Below are 23,839 nucleotides of genomic sequence, written 5' to 3' on the forward strand. Positions count from 1 at the left end.
TACAGAAAGGCAGATTTAAGAGTTTATGAAAAACTGCCTATGGATCCTCAGGATTTAATGTGCAGCATCTGAATTGGAAACACTTTAATTTTCATGTTTCTAAACATACTCTTAAAAGCTGGGATATCTCAGACACCTTTTGTTACTATCGAGTATTAACTGCAGTGCGAAGGACAGTGATCAGTGGTCAGGGTTTTACATGGCCTCACTGAATCTTAATCATCTGGGTTGGTTATTGTAGAACTGTTTATTTTTAAAACTTACTTTTAGAGAGAAAGCAAGCAGGAGCACTAAGAGGTGAGTTAACTTGTTCAAAGACAAGTAGCTAGGAACGGGGAAGGCTGGGAGATCGGAGCTGGAACTCCAGAGCTTTTGCTGAGCCACCACGCTGGTCTCTCGGGCTTGAGATCATACCGTCGATTGGGGGAGCAAGAGAACACTTACTGTTCTCTAGGCTCCAAGCACTGAGCTCAGTGACTGCCATGCTAGTCTTGGAATCCTCACGGTAACCCTATGAGATAGAGCCCACTATCGCCCCCTTTGAGAGAAGGGGAAACTGAGGCTCAGAGACCGTGGGTATCTAGCCCAAGTTCACACTGCTGGTAATCGGCAGAGCTAGTACGTGGGAAAGTCTGAATTCAAATCCAGATCCCAAGTCCCCGCTCGCTCCCAGCCACTTCACTGCTTTAGCCTCGGCTGGGAAGCAGGGCCCGGGGTCGGCGTCCCGGGAATGCGGTCTTCGCGGCCCTGGAGTGGGGCCAGGGGGCGGCACAGGGTGGGGCCCACCTGGCGGCGCCCGGGCCCTGCCCCGCCCCTCTCGGGCGGCGGCCTCGTCCACCAATCAGAGGGCGCAGGGGGCGGGCCGCGGGCGCTCCGGCTCGGGCCCGCAGTTCGAGCGGCGAGAGCGCACGGAGACGCGACGCGGTGCCGAGGGGAGCGAGCCGGCGCCTCGGTCTCCTTCCTCTCCCTTCCCCTCGTCTCGCCGCCCTGTCCTGCCCGCAGCCGGACCGGAACTATGTGATCCGGAAGTTCCGGTGCCATTGCTGTGTGGGATAAACAGTAATGGCGGAGGCTGCAGCTCCCGGAACAACAGCCAAACCATCAGGAGCAGGAGCGGCAGCGGCGGCGGTGGCAGCGGGCTCCCCCACCCCTATCCCCACAGTCATCTCCCCGTCCGCGGGGGCGGGGGGCGGGGGAGGCGTCGGCGGCGGCTGGACGAAACAGGTCACCTGCAGGTGAGACGTCCTGGGGCCCGGCACCGGCACCGGCGCGGGGAGGGGGGGAGCCGAGACCGCGGAGGAAGGGGCGGGCGGAGGAAGCGGGTACCCGGCGTTTCGCCGCCTTGGTCTCCCCGCCCGCGCTGCGTCAACCCCCGCCGCCCGCCGAGGCCCGGCGCGCGCGCGCCCCCGCTGCCGAGCCGCCGCGCCGCCCTCCCCGCTGCCGGCGGTGCGGCACGGCTCACGGAGGGAGAGGTAGGGGGGCTCCTCCCTCCTTTCATTGTCGCCGATCCCTCGCCCCTGCCTCCCGCTCTGCCGGCTCGAGACCGGGTGGCTGGTGTCGCCGGGAGCTGGCTTCCCCGCGAGCCTGCCGGGCCGGGAGCGCCGCTGCGGGTCCCGGCGAGGTGGCCTTGCTGCGGAGCCCCGCAGTCGTGTCATCCGTTTGTAACGCCTGCTCGCGTCTCCGCCCCCCCTCCCCCCTCCCCAGAAGTAGCTTTTGTTATTTCTTCTTTGTATGTTTATCGGGGTTGGCGGTTCTGAGCTTTGTCTTAGAACGGAGTGCCGGGCCGAGGTCGTTCCCTTCGCCTTCAATTTTCCCCTCGCCGGGAGAAATGTTTTTGTCTTTTGAAATCCACTCCTTTCCCCTCTGAAGGGAGTCAAAGACCTCGCTCCCGGAGGGAGAGGTTTTGTTTTGGTTTCATATGTCAGATGAAAATGTTTTTTAAGAAAAAGTGATCAGTGGATGGCGGTTCTGTGAACGTGTGTGCCCATGTTAAAAATGATCAAGTTGTACATACAAGGTTAGCGAGTTTAATTGGATGTTACACTTGGATTTCCAAAACGTGATCAGTAGGAGTAGAAGCTTTCGTTTGCAAAAATCCAAGTGATTTTTGATAAAATCCGGTTTTTACCTGCGTGGGGTAATTTATACGCAAATACGTAAAGATACAATATACAGAAGTCACTGCCCTACTATTAGCAAGATCGAAGCCCTCCCTGTCGTTAGTATGGCTCATTTAATGCAGGATGATAAGCTTAATTTCGTTTATTTTCAATAACGGGGTGGGGAAGGCAAACGGTGTTTTAGGGAGATCCCGATAGTGAAATCAAGTGCCCAAGTGCCGTGTCTCCCAAATAAGGATTTAAAAATTCCCATTCGTGTTAACTAATTATTTGAATCTGTTTATTTCTTTTCACTATGTTGCAGTTGTTTTATATGTTCTAGTTTTAAAAATGAAACCGCTAGTGTAGCCACTTGACAGCCGTTCACCCTGCAGTCCCGGGCTGCGTCCCTGCGCTGAAAGTGATCTCCCTCGAATGGGCGGCCCTCGCGAAGGACCGGCACAGCGCCGCCTCCTCCTCCCTTCCCCGGTTCAAATACAGTCCGGAAAGCCCCTCGCCAACCCGACATGCTTATTGTCCTGTGTGCCGGTAACTTGAACCCTACTCTACGCCTCTGCACAGAGTTCACTGTCATTTCCTACACCTGACTTTCTCTGCTCTCTGGTGCTTTTCTCCGCGGTGTTTCCCCCTTTCTGGTTCCTCACCAGTAACATCAGATTCAGAACAGAGCTGACCAGGCTAGGCATTGCCCTTTGCCTGCCTTTAGGATCTTTGGGTTAATGAAGTATTCTAGATTGTTCGTAGACCAGTGGGAATTCTTTGTCTGCGAACCACCTGCTTTACGTATTTAAGTTTACATAGAGGAGGAATCTAATGTTTTGGGAAAAAAAATACTTTGTAGGCTTATATGTGCAGGATTTTGTTTTGGATTGTTTTTATATTTTAAATATTCGGGTTAGTTGATATGTTGGGTTTTAACGCTTGACTTTGTTTTCAGTCGTTCTAGGTACCGTGACCTTTACGGTTTTTACTGAACAGAGGAGTTCCAAGTATGGTATCTTCACTTAGTCTGGACGAGAGTTCTCGGAAAGCAGGGCTCGGGTTCACCGTCCTGTCTGCAGGGCTTCCTCAGTACCTGGAATACTCAGGAAATACTTGAATTCCTGTCGATACATCCACACCCGATGTTACACACCCTGTAGGATGTACTCGTAAGAGTCATCTGCTTTTGTCTTCTAAAAGAACACTTGTAAACTAGCAGAGACGAAGGACTTCCTGGAACGGGCCCATGTCTTTCTGGGAACCTTCATTCGGTTACTCCGACAGAAAGCACAGCCGCCCCAGACGACAGAGGGGGCCCCAGACGACAGAGGGGGGGCCGGGTGTTGAAGGGAGTGCAGAGGTGCCCGTGTGAGGAGTGTTGTCAGTGTGTGTGGTAGCTGAACCTCCTTTGAAGAACAGTCAAGCCAACGGTGTGTTCTGCAGTTTGTGCCCCTGTCCCCCTCGCGTGAAGCATTTAGACTGAGGCTCTTTTCTCCACCTAGATAGAATATCATCTCAGGAGTGAGAAGTTGTTTGGATGATGGCGCTTTGTTTTTAATTGCCCAGGATCCATCCGTGTTGTTGGGTCCTACTTTCTTACTAGTTCTCTCGAAAATCTATTTCATTGTGTTTTATTTCTGCAGCTTAAACCCCTAAAACCTTGCCCAAGGAGCTGTATTATGCTGCCCCCACCAGGTCATTTTTCATACTCTTGATCAGAGGAGTCCTGTGAAGTGCTGTCACTTCTGCTTCCTTGAGGGTGTGGGGGTATGACCTTGCAGCTTGAGTTGTAACTTGCAGATCGTTATTTTAGGTGTCGTTAATATAGCTTAAAAATGAAGGAAATTCTTCAGAAGGTTTTTATCCAAGCTCTGTGATATCTGTAGTTAAAATTCATCACTTACGATTCCAAAGGGTTTTTTTGAAGGGGTGGCACTGAAAAAGTTATCCAGCCCAGAGAGAGTTACTGTGCTGCTGTCACTAGGATTCGCCGTGACTCCTAGCTGTCTCCTAGCTGTCTCGTGCAGTTGGGGTTTTTTTTTGTTGTTGTTTGTTTTTAAACAAATGTATAGTTTACTGCAGGAGATGAAAGCAGAATAAAGCATGGTTCTTAACCACTAGGAATTGACAAACTAGTTTGAGAAATAGGATACATAGACAAAAGTTATTAAAAGCCAAGTTAGTTAATACTTTGTAATTTCTGTGAATTCCCAAAGAGATTCTGATACCTAGAGGTGCTGTGAGGGAACTGGTTCTGCTGTGCCCTCCCGCGCTGCCCCTGGGGTTTCTTGTAATGTATCTTGGGGGCCAGGCTTAGGTTTCCAGGAGGTACAGCAGTGAGGGGATTCTAGTCCGTTGTGTTTGTCTTTATTGCTGGACACTGTCTGCTTGAAGTCATAGAATCTTAAAGGCGGAAAGAACTGTATATTTATTTTTTATCTTTTGGAGAGGAGGAGAAATATCAGTTGGTCGTCTCATGTACCCACCCTGCCCAGGGACCTAACCCACAACCCAGGCATGTGCCCCGACCGGGAATCCAGCCAGGAATCCACCTGTGACCTTTCGCTTCGTGGGACGCTGCCCAACCAGCTGAGCCATACGGGTCAGGGCAAGGTGGGAGGAACTTTAGAAATCTGGCTCGGCCTTTCACGGAAGGCAGGCTCAGTTTGGGTGGTGGCATTGGGAGAATTTGAACGGTGACTTTTTGGTGGTGGCATTTAAAAACAAAACAAAAGCACCTATTTTGATTGGTTTAATTTTGGGGGGAAATTCTTGAAGTGGGTTGCCTTTTTCTTTTGTCTGTTCTAACACTATCTTGTCAATCTCTTACGTACTTACACGGAGATGGGTTGGCGAGAAGGGATTTTCCTGTGATGAGGGCTGTGTGCTGTTGTGGGCATACACCAGCATGGTTAGTCTCCCTGCGAGACAGAAGGCAGGAACCTAAAACCCAGACCGTGCGGACCAAAGAGCCGTGTGAAATAGCGGTTGGTGTTTGGCAGTGACTGATTAGGGCTCGTATTCCAGTGTTTCTGTTGGTTCTGCAGGGTCAGGTGACTTGGTGCCTGCTGGGAGTCCTGCAGCGACGCTCACTGTGGACCCTCGGGAACTCCCGTCGTCATGCCGAGCCAGATCTGGGACAGTGTTGTGCGTGTGTTCATTTTGTCAGGAATGTGCTGGAAAAGGTCATTTCTTTGTCTTCTCTTGGCTAAACTCCAGTCACTTAAAATCTTCTGGTGGCATGATGTGTAGGTCTCTGGAATGTAATGTTTTAAAATTTAAATGGGATTTCTGACACTTCCGGTGAAATATCCTCACGATGGTTTCTTACTGCTCTAGGGTGACTTGGCTTACAGCGCCCCGCAGAATCTTTTCCCTCACATCCGGCCCCGTCTCTCCCCAAGTTTGCCCCTGCTCGCTCTTCTCTCCTGTCTTGTCGGGTGCTGTGGAATGCTCTTGGCAAAAAGTGGCAGTAGGCCGTGCTCCGCTGTCCCAGGCCGGCCAGTCTGCTTCACTCTTTCCTTTTGGGCCCTAGAGAAGTTTACGCCCATCGCGGGCGTCCAACAGTGACGCTGGTGTAGGTGCTGCGAAAAGCGGGAAGGAAGAGTGCAGGTATTAGGGAGTTGAGGTCCTTGAAGCAGCTGATTGAAGAAACAAGGTTAGGGTCAGCAAACTATCAGCAGTGATTCCTGGAAGACGTAATTTGACATAAAGAAGGGCATCATGAGCCCAAGTGCAGTAGTGGAACAAACGTGACCATGGTAGAATCAGATTGAAGAACAAACCTAGAATTCCAGGTATTGTGCCTGAGATCACTCATAGGGGGGAGTGTTTAATTTATTACCATTTAGTCCCCTTATTCTCCCCTCCCCCAGTAGATAGATAGATAGATATACACCTGTGTGTATATATATTTTGTTGTTTTTTAATATATATATTAAAATTTTTTCTTTTATTATTCAAGAGAAGGGGAGAGGAGGGAGAGAGAGAAACACTGATGGGTTGCCTCTTGCATGCCTCCTGACCAGGGACCAAACCCACAACCCAGGCGTGTGCCCTGAAACAAACTTGCAGTTTGCAGGATAACACCCAACCAATCGAGCCACACTGGCCAGGGCGCTGGGTAGATATTTTATCAAGCCTTAAAAACACATGCATCTCTAGCTTGAAATTGACCCCAAAGAAACAGTGAAGTTACAGACACTCATTTAGAATGTGAGAGTGGAAGTGACCCCCCCCCGCCCGTGGGAGGGGGTGGACAGCAGAAAGCAACTGTTCAAACAGGGACACAATTTTAAATGAATGCCCTGTTTTCAACTGTGGATACTTTTGTAGATGCTTAGAAACATGACTCTGTGGCAGTAGTTACAATGTAATTATCATTGACTTGCTTTGTTAAGTGTTAATCTCTTCAGGGAGGTAGTCAAATAATGTATCTGTTGGCTCAGTGGTGTAGCTGGAATTGGGCGATATGGCTCCCTAACAGCTGCACAGCTTGCAGAACTGCAGTCCTGTAGTTGAGCAAAAGTTCCAACCCAAATGCCATTAAGTTAAACCTAATAACAATTGAGATTAGAATTATAGTTTGAATTCCTACATGTTCTTTTATTTTGTTATAGACTGCAGTCTTGGGGCATTTTAGGGTCTTGAAAATAACTTCCCACAAGAATGTTGTTCTTTATTCCCACATTACCTACTGTGAATATCCATGTAAGTAAAATGATCACTTTCAGGAAATCTCTGAATAGGACCATCTACATTTTAATTGGGGGCAGCCTTCTTTAAGGATGCTTTGGTAACTGAATCTATTTTCTATGTATCATTCCAATCAATGGGCAAGTAGAATGTGCTCACTGATACTCTATCGACACCAGCTGAATGGAGGTGCATATTTGGGTAGGTGTTGCCTACCGAAATTAAATCTTTATAACCCTGCTCAAGAGAGACTAAAAGGCCCTTGTTGCTTCCCTAATCTGCAGAGTGACTTACAGAAATATGCAGGTTGCTGCTTGCCTTAACACCGCCGCCCCCGTCCCAGGGTGCTGCTGATGCCGCTGGTCCTGGCCCACCCAGGAACTACTGAGTCATTCTCCGATATTTGGATTATGGAAACTCCTAGTTAGTACACGTGTGCTCCTTTAAGGCAGGGGAACAATGGTCTGCTAAATAGAGAACATAAAGGGACATCCCTTTGTGTCTACTTTAGCAGCAAAGTTTGCTTGTGTTTTCACATGTAGCTTCTTTTTTTAAGAGGAGAAGGGAGGGAGAGGGGCATCAATGTGTGATTGCCTCTCACATGCCCCTTACTGGGAACCTAACCTGCAACCCAGACAGGTGCCCTGACTGGGAATCAAACTGGCAACCCCTTGGTTTCACAGGCCAGCACTCAGTCCACTGAGCCACACCAGCCAGGGCCACGTGCAGTTTTTAAGAATCGACATGGTTTCTTAAAGTGAAACACACAGTAGTCTTGACCTTGTCCTAGTGAAAAGTAAGATGGTGCCCTGCTAGGACTGTAATGTGAGGACAGTGGTCAGACTGAGCCTCGAGAGACGAGGTTAAGACAGCCTCACAGTTTACGTCTAAATGGGTCCGCGGGTCTGCAGCAGCCTTCCTGGCATACCGTGATGGGGGCTGGGTCATAGTCTCTGTTCTGCTTCCTTTGTGTTCATTATGCGTGTTTGTGTAGACTGGACTGTGCTGGTGTACTACTGGTGGGGTGTTTTGCTCACGAATTGTTCGAGTATTGCCTTTCGTCTTTTCTCACCCCACTTCGTGGCTCTTTGTCTCGCAGGTATTTCATGCACGGGGTGTGTAAGGAAGGAGATAACTGCCGCTACTCGCACGACCTCTCTGACAGCCCGTACGGGGTGGTGTGCAAGTATTTCCAGCGAGGGTACTGTATTTACGGAGACCGCTGCAGGTGAGGGGTGTGTCCGGGTCGCTTTTGTGGGGCGGGGGCCGGGTGGGAGAAGAAATGACTAGTATATAACCCCAGGTTTTAAGGTTTGAAAAGGATTGCGTTAGGGATGTTAGTGCAGACATACCTCTCACTTGGAGGGAATTCACTTTTACATTTTGCAAAATGAATTTATGATACAATCCTAAGTTTAGTTAATGCCTGAAGAGCACGTTCTGCAAACCTAGTGGTGAGGCGTGGCGAAGGTGTGTTCGTACATGGCATCTCCTTTTTCAACCAAGAGTGGGGCACCTGTTGGGCCAGATAGGGCTTTTCAGTTGTCCTCTGTTCATGTTACGGGGAGAAAATGGGTCCCAGGCATGAGATAGTGTATTAGGTTGCAAGTTAAGGGGGCTTGTCATTCCTACTAAACTTTTGTGACCACCCAGTACACACACACTCCCCAAGCTCCCCAAAGTAATTATAAGCTAAGATTTAGAGAAAATGCTCCAAGAACGTCTCTAGTTTCAAGAATGTTAGAGAACCAAGAAGAATTAGTGTTATTATTCATTGACTTGGTACCATAATCCTGTTAACTTGCTTCAGAATTGAGTAGAGCTTTTCTTTATATTCCCAGTTCAGAAAATATCTGGGTGTACTAGTCATTTATTGACGTTACACAAATGACCCCCAAGTTTGGCAGAGCAAAAACAATTCAAGGATATCGGTTTCCGGGGGGCTGGAGTGTGGGGGTGGCCTCACTGAGGGGCCGTAGCCCAGACTCGCAGGAGATTCCCAGTCAGGTGCTGGCCAGAGCTGCCGTCATCTGCGGTCTTGACCGGGGCTGAGGCGTCGCTCTCCAGGCGACCGTCAGAGGGAGAGTTTAGCTCCTCATTCCGCAGACCTTTCCCCGTGGCCACTGTAGTGGCCTCACGCTTGACAGGTGGCTTTCCCCAGAGCAGGTGACGCAAGGGAGCCAGCCAGGACAGAGCCACCATGGCTGAGATGACTGGTCTCAGAAACCACGCACTGGTAGTTCCACTATATTGTTGACTACAAGCAAGTCACTAAATCCAGCCAGAGGAGTGGGCTGGGCCTCCACCTTGTTTGTGGGGAGAGGGACAGTGAAGTCAGAGGAAGGACTTAGGGTAGAAGCACAGAGAGTGCCTAGGTGGGGCCCCCCTCTGGAAGGAGGTGCTCTGGAAGGAGGTGCAGACTTACCGAGGAGTCACAGTCGTCACGGCGACAGAAGGGAGCCGAGGCGGGGCTGCTGCTGTCAGCTCACGGAAATGTCAGGAAAGAGGGCTCTGGGGACAGATCCAGGGGCGAGCCCAGGACGAGATGCACGCCTGAGAGGGAAGAAGGTGGTGGGTGTGCTCCCAGGGGACAGCCCACTGGCCCCCGCCTTTTGAAGGGAGGGGTGTCAGAGAAGTGTGGACCTTTCCGACCCTCACACTGGGTGAGGCGTTTTGGCAGCGTCCTCGCTGTTTTAGTGTCCTGCTATCACAACAGGGTTGTGTTGGGTTCAGATGCTCACAAGACAACAGACGGTTGATGAGTGGGATGTTAGTGTGAGGTCACCCCACACCCCTTTTCCCAGGAAATCGGGTAAGAAGAGAGAAAAAGAGAGGGTTCTTTGCATATATGTGACTGTGGGAGCTTAGAAATAGAGCTTCTGATATCTGAGTTTAACAGTAATTTGCTCAGTAATTTTTCTCATTGATACGTTGCTGGAAAGGGAAAAAAAAATCCCGATATGCCTTTTTGGAGTCCCAGAATTAAAGGCAGGGCAGGGCAAGTTGTTAGAACTCCGTTCTACTATGAATGGGCAGTTTGTTGTAATGGGATAGACAGACTGCCAGAACAAGCAGTGTGGCTGGCTACAGACGAGCCTCTTACTTTGGAGGTGCTACTCACCTGATTAGACCATGTAGGTGGAATGGGTGGGAAATAAGGTTAAATTGGCCCCGGCTGGTGTGGCTCAGTGGGTTGAGCTCTGGCCTGCGAACTAAAAGGATCACCAGCTCGATTCCCAGACAGGGCACATGCCTGGGTTGTGGGCCAGGTCCCCAGTAGGGGGTGTGTAAGAGGCAACCACACATTGATGTTTCTCTCCCTTTCTCCATCCCTTCCCCTCCCCTCTTGCTAAAAAATAAATAAATGAAATCTTTTTTTTTTTTTGAAGTTGAAATTGAAGAAATTCGAGCTAAGGCCTAGATTCTGTGTTACCAGCTTGTGTTTCAGACAGCCCCTGCCAGCCCTAAATGGCAATTCTTGGGAGTAAGTGCAGAACCCGTCTTCAGCCTGACTCTGTTCAGTGGCCTTCCTTATTGGGAGAACAGATGATGGGTGCTCTGTTTGGGGGCGACTCTAACGTTTAGGCAGATGTGAGTGACCTAAGGAACTACTTTTTTCTCTTTATAGTGAGGACATGTCCCCTCTTTGGGGATAGCCCTGATCTGAGCTGGGTTAGAGCTCTTGGGGTGAAGGGAGAGGAGCTAGGGAGGCCCCAGTGCTGGTGGTCTGCCTGAGAGGGGAGCATGGTGACTGTCATCTAGGACAGGCCAGTGCAGGTGGTCATACGCGCTTCATTATAGACCAGGTGAGGGAGGGATCTCGGGGGTCTGGTTCTGTGAGTGTGCGCCATGCATGTGTATGTGTTAAAATGAATGCCTGGGGACTTAACCTGCTTTTCATTCTTATCTGTAGGGATCTTTTTATACAGCTCTGGCCAGTGCCCAGGGGTAGTTTATAATGAAAGATCGCATCCTAGTTCCAACAGTTCAGAAGTGGTGCCACCCAGTATTTCATGATGGTGGTGGTGCCGCCCAGTGAGCCAGGTCTCATTGCTTTGGACTGATGTGTACCTTGTGGGACGTCTGGCATCCTTTGTCCCCACCCACTAAGTGCCCTTAGGACTCTCAGGCATTGTTTCTGAACACACCCCTCGGAGGGAGGGGCTGCATGGCCTTGGTTGATGATTGTTGTGGAGGGTTTGCCTGCACCTACTAAGTTGCATAAATGAAACCTATACAGGCCACCCTGGCTGGTGTGGCTCAGTGGATTGAGTGCCGGCCTGGGGACTGAAAGGTCTCCAGTTCAATTCTCAGGGCACATGCCTGGGTTGTGGGCCAGGTCCCGAGTTGGGGGTTTGCAAGAGTCAACCAGTTGCTCTCTTTCTCATACTTACGTCAATGTCTCCCTCCATCTCTTTCTTCCTTCCTTTCCCTGTCTCAAAAATAAGTAAATAAAGTCTTTTTTAAAAACCATATATAGACAGACCTTCAAGTGATTGGGGTGGGGGGGAGTTATAAGCCAACCAGAGAGAGAAGTGTCCTGCTTAGAGGTAGAGGAAATATTGGTTAAACGTCCTTAGAAATTGATACTATGTATAGCAAAGTTTTCTTTGCAAGACCCTCTGAAATAAAGCCTCAATATTTGTTTCAGTGCTACCTCAGCATTAATTTGTCACTTTACACTTTTTCTAAAAGGGTGAGTGATTCTGTGATAATCCACTGAAATAACAACTGTAACAAAGCCACTGTCCTGGATGGTGCATCCCAGAGACGTGAGATCCTCTTCCGTGTGGTAGGCAGACTTGGTCTATAGGGCTGGGAGAGAAAGACTTCCAGCTCTGCAGCCGCAGGGTCTCTCACAGCACAGAAGGAGCCGTAGACAAGGCGTATATGCTGATACATTAGCTAGGACTAGGACAAAACTATTTTGGGGTACTGAAATTTGAATTTCATACAATTTTTGTGTGCCATCAAATGATCTCCCCCCCTCCCCAACCATTTAAAATGTCAAAACCAGGGGGAGGGGGAAATGGAGACATCTGTAATAGTGTCAACAATAACAGTAAAGACAACTATTTTAAAAATTAAAATGTCGAATCCGTTTACAGCTCGAGTTGGGATTTGGCTTCAGGGCCTCAGCAATCCCAGCCCTTAAAGGACTTCATGCTTTACAGGACCGTGTTTTAAATGAAATGTATTGGAGTGCCACTGGCTAATCGTATAAGTTTCAAGTGTGCAGTGGCATAACTCATCATCTGTATACTGCATCGTGTGCTCGCCACCCAGTCCAGCCCTCCCCATCACCACGTACTTGACTCGCAAAACCTGTTTTTAGTAAACACCTTTCAGAATCGGGGTCCTGCTTTTCTTTCTTGCTTGCCTTTTAAGAAATTTTATTTTATTGCTTATGCTATTACAGTTGCCCCGTTTTTCTGCCTTTGCCCCCCTCCACCCAACAACCCCCACTCACTCGGGCAGCCCCCACACCATTGTTCATAAAGACTCTCTCTTTATCTTCAACCTTTGGCCTTTCAATAATGATGAGTCTTGGAGTGGGCCTCTTTGCATCCGTCATAACTGGGACTCTGTGCTTCCTGGACTTGATGCCTGTTTCCTTCACCTAATTAGGAAGTTTTCTTTCACTGTGTTTTCAGAGTTCCAATTTCTTGCTCTTTCTCTTCTCCTTCTGCCACCCCTATGAGGAGAATATTGGACCTCTTAAAGTTGTCCTAAAGGTTGTGTATACTTGCCTCTTTTTTCTTTTTTTTTTTTTTTAATTCTTTTTTTCTTCTTGTTCGGCATGGTTGTTTTTTGCTTCCTTAGGTTCCGGTTTATTGATTTGATTCTCAGTTTCATCCATTCTACTGTGGTTTCACTGTAAATTGTTCTTTATTTCTTCCTTCATTTCTGACTGGGTCTTCTTTATGCTGCTGAGGTCCTCACTAGTTCCTTGAGCATCCTTATGAACAGTGTTTTGAACTCTGCATCGGATAGATTGCTCATCTCCATTCCCTTTAGCACTTTTGGAGTTTTGATCTGTTCTTTCATTTGGGCCATATTTCTTTGTCTCCTCATTTTGGCAGCCTCCCTGTGTTTGTTTCTATGTATTAGGTAGAGCTGCTTTAACTTCATGTCTTGGTGGTGTGGCCTAATGTAGTAGGTGTCCTGTAGGGTCCAGTGGCACAGCCTCCCCTATCACCCAAGCTGAGTACCTGAGGTGAGCCCTTTCTGTGGGCTGAGTACACGCTCCTCCTGTGGTTGAGCCTTGGATGCTGTTGGCAGGTCAATGGGAGGGATTTACCCAGGCCGTTCAGCTGCAAGGACTGGCTGTGACCACTGACCACCAACCTCCTCCCTCCATGGAGGATCAGCTGTGCAGGGGCAGGGTGGTGGTGCTCCCACATGGTCTGTAGCTGTCCACTGGGTGCTCTGGCCCTGGGGTGTCCTGGGTGGGACAGGCCAAGGTCAGCCTCCACCTGTGTTTTCCCCAGGGCCACCTTGCCTGAGCTGTAAAGCAGTCTGAGATGACTGCTAGTTGTGCTGGGCTTGGAGACGCCCAGGTGAAGCCAAATTGTGAATCTAGGCTGGTTGCTGCTAGTGCTGGGACCTGGGGCCAGCTATTGCTTACTTTAAAGGACTTAAGAGCAAAGCCCGGCCATTGTTATGGAGAAGCAGCTTGAGTGGGCCCATAAGTTGGGTGGGGCAGAGCCTCTGGGGATCTCCATGGGCATTAAACAGTTTTAGCTATGTTGATGGAGTCTCAGATGTGGTGCCAGCTTGCCGGCTCTGTGTGGAGAGGGTTTGGCAAAGGGACAGTGGCCTTTGCTCACCTTGACACCAGCCACTTGAGTTTCTCCCTATATACCACTGGTGCTCTTCAAGCTGCTACCCTAGTGCGGGAGCTCAGAGGGCGTGAGTCTGAGTAGGCAAGTCTGTGTGGTTCTTTCAGAGGAACTGCTTGGGGCTCAGAGTTTTCTTCTGCCGACTCAGTCCATGCTGGTTTTTGCAGCAAGTTTTGGGGATTTGTCTTCCTGGCACTGGAATCCTGGGCTGGGTCTCCTTGCTCCCAAGATATCGCTCCTGAATTTTTACCCCCACACATGGGTGAGAGACCAGCTGATTCTGTATTTGCACCCCTCCTACCAACCTGAATGTATGTAGTTTCTTGAATTCCGTGGTTGTCAGGCTTCCATTTAACTCGATTTCTGGTAGTTCTGAGTGACGGTTCTATATTTTAGTTGTAATTTGGATGTACTTGTATGGAGAGGTGAGCCATGTCTGCCTATGCCTCCATCTTGATCGGAAGTCTTCTTGCTTGCTTTATTGGTCTTATTTGTACTTTACTTTTACTAGTGTATACAAATCTTCTTCACTTCAGAAACACATTTCATGTATAGCTATGCTGCACTAAGGGAATACCGTATTTTCAGGACCATAAGACACACCTAGGTTCTAAAGGAGGAAACTAGGGAAAAAATTTTTGAAGCAAAAAACGTGGTAAAATATATAATAACCTGTGACCCTGCTTTGTGTCCCCGCTTTCCCCCAAATTTGCAGGGGGAGGTGGGATGCGTCTTATAGTCTGAAAAATATGGTAGCTTTGCCCAAATAGGCAGACTTGAGAACGTATGTTCTTTGATTTCTTAACTTAAATTTTAATACTGTATTTTTTTCTTCAATATAATTTCTTACAATAAAGTTGCTTTTATTTAATATGCACCCTTTTTCAGAGGAAGTATTTTTAAAAACTGATTTGAGAGAGAGAGACATCAATGTGTTCCACTTATTCATGAATTCATTGGTTGCTTCTTGTATGTGTTCCTCTGGGAATCGAACCCGAAACCTTGGTGTATGGGGACAACACTCTGAGCTTCCCAGTCAGGGTGCAACCTCTTAATTTAAAAAGTTAATATTCAAGATAGATTAGTATTTGATAGCCAGGGACCTTTTCTTCACATTGGACCCCTTGGTTGTGTAGGAGACAACACAGTTCTTCAACAGAGTCTGTACGCAGGAAACTGGAAGTCTGGAAAACGAGAGACTTTATTTCCAGGGTGGACTTTCTAGCCGACCGATACTCTGTGCTTTCAGACCTTGCCTGTCTTTCCAAAGGCCAGGTCTCTTCTAACTTAAGGTTGTGAAAATTAAAATATCTCTGGAATCCCCTTTCAAGCCTGAGCCTCACTTTGAAAAGTGAGGAGGGAGTATGTGTGATGGTGGCACTGTGCTCTCTCTGTTCTGCTGTCCAGTGTGGTGACTGTGACCTGCGTGTAGCTCTCAGGCTCTGGAAAACGTGGCTAGTGCAAGGAGCTGCGTTCTAAATGTCATTCAAGTGTAAGTAGCTAGCTTTGGCCAATGGCTGCCGTACTGTAAAAAGCAGCTTTAGGGTCACACCAGACCTGGGGTACGTACCGCTTGTTTGGCAGTTACACCTGCTGTGTCCCCCCTAGCTCAGTGAGAGGAGACCTCCCTCAGCTCCTGGTGAGAGTGGGAGCACGTCCCTGAGAGCTCTTCCCTCGTCCCCTGGTTTGCACGACTCCGTGCCGGGGCTAAAACACTGCCAGCCAACGCTGCAGCTGATAGCAGCACGCTCACATTACTTGTCCCACAAAGCAAAGTAGGTTACTTACAGCGAGGTGGGTATGTGGAGATCGGAGGCGATACAGTGGTGAAAACCAGCTCCGCAGTTGCTGGGTTTCGCTTCTTTTTAGATGTGAACACAGTCGTAACAGCTGGCGGTTGCTGCTGCGTCTTTCTTGTGTGTGGATTGCTCAGCATAAGATGCTCCAAGAATTCTGAGGATTTTCTCAGGCAGAAAGTGGCTTCTTGAAAGAAACAGTTTTTCCTTATACGTAGATACTTTACAGATAAAGAGGAGGCAAGAATTTGGAAAAGGAAGCCATTAGATTAGGTCAGCGATTTTTCAACTGGTGTCAAGGGTTTTTTAAACATGTAATACCCAACTGGTTAGTCAGGGGCACTGACCTTTTTTCCCTTAGATTGTCAAATAAAACAAATACAGCCAAGGAAACAATAGTCATCCAGTATAAATGAATAGAAATCATACCTATTTTCTTTGTCAGATTGGCAGAATTTATTTTGGTGTGCCACAGAATTTTAGCTATTAGCTTGTGTGCTGGGAGGTGGGATAAAGGTTGAAAATCGCTGCGTTGGGAAAATGAATGGATCAGGAGAAGAAAATACATATTGTGCATTTTGTAAACACTACCTATTTTAGTTTATATGTTGGTAAAGATGTCCCACATTTGTACTTGAATTTGAATGCCAGCGTTCCTTTAATTAACCAGCCGGTTTTGCCACACAGTCCCAAGTGTCGAGTCCCCTGGTCTCTGACTCGGCTGCTCAAACGTGGCCCCTGTATGCACATCACGTGGGGGCTTGTTAGATGCGCAGAATCACGGGCTGCAGTCCAGACTTGAAGTAGGTGTCTGCCTTGTAGCAGTTTCCCAGGTGGTTCGTATGCCTGGCAGCTGGAAAAGAGCCCAAGGACAAGAGCAGGGAATACAGAGCCCACCTAGAGGGTGTGGGTCAGACAGTGACCGCTGACTCGTAAAATTCTCTTTTTAGATATGAACATAGCAAACCACTGAAACAGGAAGAAGCGACCACTACAGATCTAACTGCGAAATCGTCCCTTGCTGCGTCCTCCAGTCTCTCATCAGTAGTGGGACCGACTGTTGAAATGAACACGGGCGAGGCTGAGTCAAGAAATCCGAACTTTGCAACTGTAGGAGCAGGTTCAGAAGACTGGGTGAACGCCATCGAGTTCGTTCCCGGGCAGCCCTACTGTGGCCGTAGTGAGTATTTGGAAGAAGAAAAAGTTAGGAGGGCTAGACAGGTGGTCCGTCAGTTAGCTGAGTGTTCGCAGCCTTCTGGTTGTCAGTCTTCACACGTAGCTTGATCTTCTTGGGCTACCCAAGGCTTACATGTGGCGTGCAGGAAACTTCTAAAATCCCAGTAGTATTGCGTTGAGAATGTTGAAAACCGAAGCCTCTCCTTCTCTCTGCACAGTTGCACAGAGCTACGTAAACGTCCCCTCCTCCCCTTACTACAAGCCTAATCTTGGAAATATCGGCCTTAGAAAAAGCTCACTTCTTCCAGGAGTAAGGGAATTAATACAGTGTTTGGAGTTCGTTGGAGCTCTTCTCAGTTAGGTTCTCAGTGACCCAGTAGGTTCTCTGCCTCACCCGTGTTGGACCTTTACCGCCCTCTCAAACGTTTGCAGCTGCCCCTTCTTGCACTGAGGCGCCCCCGCAGGGCTCAGTGACCGAGGAGGACTCGGAGAAGGAGAAGGAGCCGCCGGCCGGGCACACGGAGCAGCAGCTGTGCCCCTACGCAGCAGTCGGAGAGTGCCGCTACGGCGAGAACTGTGTGTATCTCCACGGAGACCCCTGTGACCTGTGTGGGCTGCAGGCCCTCCACCCCGTGGACGCGGCCCAGAGGTCACAGCACATAAAAGTGAGTCTTCAGGGAGATGCTATGTTAATAGGGTGAGGACTGTGTTTTCACCTGGTGAGTTGAGGGGTTACTTACCAGTAAGTAGGGGTGTTGTCTTTCCTGGGCTTCAGTGCTTTATCAGGACATCAAGGACCTCACCCTAGGAGCTGTTTTCCTCTCTTTTTTAAATAACAGCTTTTCTAAGATGCCTATTTTCAGTTTAATGTATTTACAGAGTTGTGTGTCCATTATCACCATAAATTTAGGACATTTTCATCATCCCCCAAAGAAACCTCATACCCAGCCCTGGTCGGGTAGCTTAGTTGGTTAGAACATTGTCCTGATAAGCCAAGGTTGTAGGTTTGATCCCCGGTCAGGGCACGTACAAGAATCAACCAGTGAATGCATCAGTAAGTGGAATAAGAAATTGATGCTTTCCTTTCCTCTCTCTATAAAATCAATAAATAAAAAATACTGAAAGAGAAAATGGAGGTGATGAAAAAAGAAAGGAGACATCATACGTGTTGGCTCCATTTCTGCCCCTCCTGTGCCTCTCTGGCCCCTGGCAACGGGTACTCAGTCTCCCGTCGGTGTGGACTCGCCCGGCCTGGACATTGCACGTCAGTGGAGTCAGGTGTGGCCTCTCCCGCCTGGCTTAAACATCGTAGCGTGAAGGTCCGTTCACGTCGCAGAGTCCATCCCTTTTCGTGGCTGAAGAGTAACCCACCGGGTGGGCAGGCCTCACTCTGTTTCTGCCGTTGGCTGATGGATGTTTGGATTGTTACACCTTTGGGCTATTAACGCCATGAACGTTCACATTGGCAAGTTTTTGTGCACGTGCGTTTCACTGTATCCTGAAGTGGACCTGCTGGGTCATGGCCGGTGGCTGTGCTTCACATTTTGAGCACCGGTCACACTTCTTCCACAGTGACCATCCCGTCTTACATTGCCAGAAGCTGCGGGTGAGGGTTTCAGGCTGTGTCTTGAAGCCCCTTTGCGGCGTGAAGTTCTTATTGTTGTTATTGGGAAGACGTTGTATGACACACCCTGCATTTACTTACTAGAGCAAGTTGCTGGTGATCAGTATCGTCTCCATCTAATTAAGATTCACTGGGTCGTGGGGGTGAAGCCTGGTTTCAGACAGGCATCGTCTGCACCCCGCCTTCCTGGGGTGCCGGCCGTGCGGGTGCATGGGCAGGCTGAACTGCTTTCAGTCTCTTCTCTGTGTATTGGGGGTGGTGATGCCTGCCTCTTTGCATTGTTTCTAAAAACTTTAGGAAAGGTGAAACACACTGAAGTGTAGTTATGTGGGATTGTGGGTGACTTTTCTATCAGTTTTTTGCCTTTCCTACAGTTAGCGTGTTTCTTGCAGATAAAGTTTGTGATACAGTGTTATGTCAGCTGTACCTTAATTAAAATCAATTCTGTGTAATGTCCGCACAAAAACTTGCACGTGAATGTTCATGGGAGCACTTCTCATAATAGCCCCAAGGCGGAAGTGACTGAAACGGCCCCCCGATGACTGGGTGACTAGACTGTGGTCCGTCTGGGCGGGGGAGTGGTACTCAGCAATAGTGAGAAGGGAACACTGGCATGTTCCACTGCACAGGTGACCTTGAGTTTGTGCCGAGTGTGCAAAGCCAGTCACCAAGGGTTATGTGCTCATGTGAATTATTTGAGTAAGCCAACTCCAGATGGGTAGTTGCCAGAGGCCTGGAGGGTCAGGGGGAATGAGTGACTACCATGGGTATGAGGTCTCTCTGTGGGGTAATAAAAATGGTTGGTTTGTTTTTTAAATGTAATCGTTATTGTATTTTTTCCCAGTACCATTTAGTCCCCTTGTACTCCCCTCCCCCCTTCCATCACAACACCACGAACATGTTTTTAGTGCTGATGATGGCGGTGCACAACCCTGCGTGTACCAAAGGCCATTTCACTGTCACTTTAAATGAATGAATTATGGTATGTGAATTATGTCTCAATAAAGCTTTTCTTATGTGCAAATTATGTGCCTGGCACATAACTGTCACCTAATAAATTATCTGCTGGCAGGTTATAAATTATTGCCTTAATCCTAATTGCATTTTCCATCTAGAAACCAGAAAAATCAAACTTGGCATGAACAACTGTTTTTTGTTTTGTTTTGTTTTTGGTTTTTTTTTTTTGTATATTTTTATTTTATGTTTTTTTGGAGAGGGGAAGGGAAGGAGAAAGAGAAGTATCAATGTGTGGTTGCTTCTCACATGGCCCCCACTGGGGACCTGGTCCGCAACCCAGGCATGCACCCTGACTGGCGATCGAACTGGCGTCCCTTTAGTTTGTAGCCCATGCTCAATCCACTAAGCTACACCACCCAGGGCAAGAACAACTGTTTTTAATGAGGATTTCAGCAGGGGCTGAGCTACAGTATAGAGAAAGTTTGGTGATTTTTATTTAGAGAGAGAGGAGGGAGGGAGAGAAACATCAATGTGCCAGAGAGATACATCGATTGGTTGCCTCTCACACGCCCCCAGCTGGGGACCAGGCCCACAACCCATTGGCCTGTGTCTTGACTGGGAATCGAACCAGCAACCCTGCGGTTCCCAGGTCGGCACTCAGTCCACTAGCTACACCAGCCTGGGCCAAAGTTGCTCTTAATGTCAGATTGGGAACATCCTCTTTTCAGTTGACTGTGTGGTTCTCTAGACACGAGTCATTAACTGTCGAGGTGAAGTCCTGTATCACTCAGTGACTTGATCACGCTTCTTGCCTCTCCACTTTTGTCAGTCTTGCATCGAGGCCCATGAGAAGGACATGGAGCTCTCGTTCGCCGTGCAGCGCAGCAAGGACAAGGTGTGCGGCATCTGCATGGAGGTGGTCTACGAGAAAGCCAACCCCAGCGAGCGCCGCTTCGGGATCCTCTCCAACTGCAACCACACCTACTGTCTCAAGTGCATCCGCAAGTGGAGGAGCGCTAAGCAATTTGAGAGCAAGATCATAAAGTGAGACTCCTCCCCAGTCTTCGTTTGTGCTTTCTATTTGGGGAAGAATTTAGTATCTTGTGCCAACTTTCAACCCGATGGACCGCATTTAAATGCATGCATTTTACCTTGAAACTGGGGTACTCTTCTAATTGGGATTTCTTCTTTGTATTTCAGCTAGCTTCTAGGTTAGTTGGTATATCTACTTTTATTTGGATGAGGAAACCCTATGTATCAGTTAGTAGAATCTTCGTGCTTTTTCCGAGGAGATTGTGTTGAACGGATTAGCCTGTTGAGGCTCGGTGAACAAAGTTACGTAGCTCTAAATGTATGTTCCCTGACGTTTTACATCTTCCACTTTCCTATTCCATCCATTAAGCTAGCCAATGGCCCACCATCCTTTACAGATTGTTCTCATAACTGAACAAAAACGACATAACCCAAACAGAGCAAAGTTACAAGAAATAAATTTATTTCAACGAAAGAAAAAGGAGTCTGTGTGAAATGTCTTCTTTTGTTATTTTTTTTTTAATAAGTCCTATTTTTAATGAACTGGCTAGCCGCTGAATTGAATATATATGTACATATCTATCTATCTATAAAGGAGTTTGTCTTGCCTCGAAAGCGTAGCCAGTTGTGTGGCAGAGCTTGGAGCCCTTTCAGGAGATGCCCACTTGCCTTTCAGTTAAGCCTTTAAATCTGGAGGGGACACACCAGGGTGTGTCCTCGAAGAGTGGGCCTGTGGAGGGGAATTTGCATTGTAGCCTGTTCATTGTTTCCCAGGTCCTGCCCCGAATGCCGGATCACATCTAACTTTGTCATTCCAAGTGAGTACTGGGTGGAGGAGAAAGAAGAGAAGCAGAAACTCATTCAGAAATACAAGGAGGCAATGAGGTATGAGCACTGCAGCCTTTTCTTAAGCTACGATCCCAGCGGAGCTTGGGTTCACTTTGAAAAGAACAGTGCTGCACTATACACTCCTACCTCCTTCCTACCCTTTCTCTTACTTCCCGGTACAGTGCACTCCGTCGCCCCCGGTAGCACCGTCACGTGTCTCGCTATAACACAGTCCCTGGGGCTCGTGCCGAGGGACCGTGTTATAACGAAGCCTGTACTGCTGGTGGCCGCAGCCCCGTGCCTGGGGCCCTGCCTTGTTCCGAGTCCATGTCACAGGTGGTCCTGTAATCATGCTCGCGTGGGGGCTGCCTGGGAGGTTTCCTCCCTGCTGGATCTGCGGTAGTAGAGCTGCTAAGCAGCCCAGCCTCGGTCAGAGTATCGGTTTCTAGTTGGCGTTTCACACAGCAGCAGCAGCAGCACACAGACCTTTAGGAACACACCGTGGGGCGGGCTGTGAGCTGACCTGCCGGTTCTGTCCCTCCCTGTGTAGGGAAGCCCTGGACGATAGGCGCCTACACACCTGAAATCCACTGTGAATAAGGGTTGCGGTATTTTCCTTTCCAGCAACAAGGCGTGCAGGTATTTTGATGAAGGACGTGGGAGCTGCCCATTTGGAGGGAACTGTTTTTACAAGCATGCGTACCCTGATGGCCGTAGAGAGGAGCCACAGAGACAGAAAGTGGGAACATCAAGCAGATACCGGGTAACTCTCCCTGTTTTTTTAAGGAAGGGGAAATGCCACGCTGTCCGTTGAGGCCCGCCCAGATTGGGGTGTAGGGGAAGGAGAAGATGAACGCTCAGGTCTGGGAGCGAGGCTAGAGTGTTAAAGCAGGACACCAACCTCAGAAAACTGGGGGGGGCGTGAAAGGAAAAACTAGAGTGCTTAGAGCGCTAGCCTAAACCTTCTTGCCTCGCGTAGCCCGAGGGGAGGCACTGGTAAAGTGGAGACCCTAAGTGAGAAGCCCGGTTCGTCCGCCCTCTGGTGCGCTGGCCGTGTTGCCCTAGAAACAAGAGACTAGAAGATACCGCTCGACAGTGCCCTGCCTATCACGGCCTTGTTTTTTACAGGCCCAACGAAGGAACCACTTCTGGGAGCTCATTGAGGAAAGAGAGAGCGGCAACCCCTTTGACCACGAGGAAGAAGAGGTTGTCACCTTTGAGCTGGGCGAGATGTTGCTTATGCTTTTGGCTGCAGGTGGGGACGACGACCTGACGGACTCTGAAGACGAGTGGGACTTGTTTCAGGATGAGCTGGAAGACTTTTATGACTCGGACCTATAGCAGCGGTGTGCGGCGCGGAGGGGCCTGCCGAGCCCCGGGCGGCGGGGCGGGGCCCGCGGTTCTCTCCCGGGCGGGCCGAGCCACTCCAGGTGCTGTCGGAGTAACTTCTACCCAGGGCCTGTCTTCTCGACCCCCCACCTTTCCCCAAGGAGTATGTTGTTTTCTCTGGTTAAAAAAGTTACAAAAATAAACCTTCAAGTTAGTTTTTTTTTTTCATAACATGAATTTAACTGTCAGACAGTGTAGGTTTGTCGCATCTGTTTTCGGTCAGATTCACGCAGTCGGAGGGCACTGTCGTGGACCTGCTGCACTCACTCCCAGGACCCCGGGTTCGGAAGTCACACCGTTGGCCCTACTCTGGCGTCCGAGAATAGGGGTGACGGGTGACGGATCTGGACTGTGGTGAGCGGCCTTCGGCCACAGGCTGAGACGGCAGATACTTGAGGCTTCTGGTGAAATCTCCCACCTGTGTTTTGATGTCTGTTCCCTTCCCTGCGGCCCCCCACCCCCGCCCGCCCCGTGCACTTGTTCTGTGGTTTGGGTCTCTGGTTTAATTGCACACAAGTAATAAACTACTGGGTAACCATAACCAGGTGTGAATGTGTTTCGAGATTTTTTTTTTACTGTGTTTATGGTATGCTAGGAAAATCTGTGAGGACACATAAAAGAAATGCAGAGTTGGAAGTTGTCTCCCAAGAGCCGGCCAACTCGGCATGTGTGCAAGCGAGCATGTGGCCGTCTGGTCATTCCTGCGTAGGTGCGGTGTTCTTGGCCCTCTGGACAGCAAGGAAGCCTGCTGTAGCGGCTCTGGCCCGGCGCGGTGCAGTGCACAGCAGCGTGTCAGTGGCTGTCGGGAGGGCAGTGCTGGCTTTGTCTGACTGTGAGTAAATGGGCTCGGCCACAGAGGTCAGAACCGCCTGGTTGTCCCCCCTGTTAACGCACACTGGGTCCGGGACACGTGGGTGTGTTCAACGCTTACGCCTTTCCGGTTCAGGCACTTTCTGACGAACCTTTGTCCCCGTTGGGGAGTTTTGTTGTGGGTTTTTGTGTTTGTTTTGTGGGTATTGACCTCATTCCATCCTTGTGTTTGGCAGGTAGACAGATGAGATTCCAGACTATGTTTTAAGGTGTTTCTTGTAGTGGAGTCATTGGTTTGCAGTCATAAGTCGTGCTTTTCCGCTAGCAGTGGGGGGTGGTAACCCATGAGACGAGCTGAATCGTTACAATTCCTTGATTGGAAAATTTAGCTTGCCTCGGGTTGCTCTGTGCCCTGGACATCACCTGGAGGTGCTCCTGAGCTGTCCCAGCTACTGCTCCGGTTCCTTGGGTCCCACCCACTCTTTTACTTTAAGAGAAGACAAGTCATTGTTAACAGTTGTCTCTGAATTTTACAGCTGCCCTTTTGTAAGAAGCACTTTTCCCAAATAAAACCATTTAAAAAACCCA

General features: G+C 49.0%; 1 protein-coding gene across 2 annotated transcripts; it reads left to right on the forward strand.

Annotated features, from left to right (window-relative positions):
- The first annotated feature begins 868 nt into the window (after window positions 1-868).
- MKRN1 (makorin ring finger protein 1) lies at window positions 869-23,839 on the forward strand. 2 transcript variants are annotated; one of them, XM_045855643.1, is made up of 8 exons: window positions 871-1,235; window positions 7,897-8,025; window positions 16,386-16,615; window positions 17,044-17,276; window positions 20,022-20,236; window positions 20,999-21,109; window positions 21,677-21,815; window positions 22,181-23,839. In XM_045855643.1, exons 1-8 carry the CDS (start codon window positions 1,063-1,065, stop codon window positions 22,391-22,393), a joined length of 1,443 nt encoding a protein of 480 aa, XP_045711599.1. In that variant the 5' UTR covers window positions 871-1,062; the 3' UTR covers window positions 22,394-23,839. The 2 variants fall into 2 exon arrangements, with proteins under 2 accessions (XP_045711600.1, XP_045711599.1); XM_045855644.1 differs by lacking the exon at window positions 7,897-8,025 and having other exon boundaries at window positions 869-1,235.

Source organism: Phyllostomus hastatus, unplaced genomic scaffold (genome assembly GCF_019186645.2).
Source record: "Phyllostomus hastatus isolate PE091 unplaced genomic scaffold, TTU_PhHast_1.1 phas_scaffold_114, whole genome shotgun sequence".
NCBI lineage: Eukaryota > Metazoa > Chordata > Mammalia > Chiroptera > Phyllostomidae > Phyllostomus > Phyllostomus hastatus.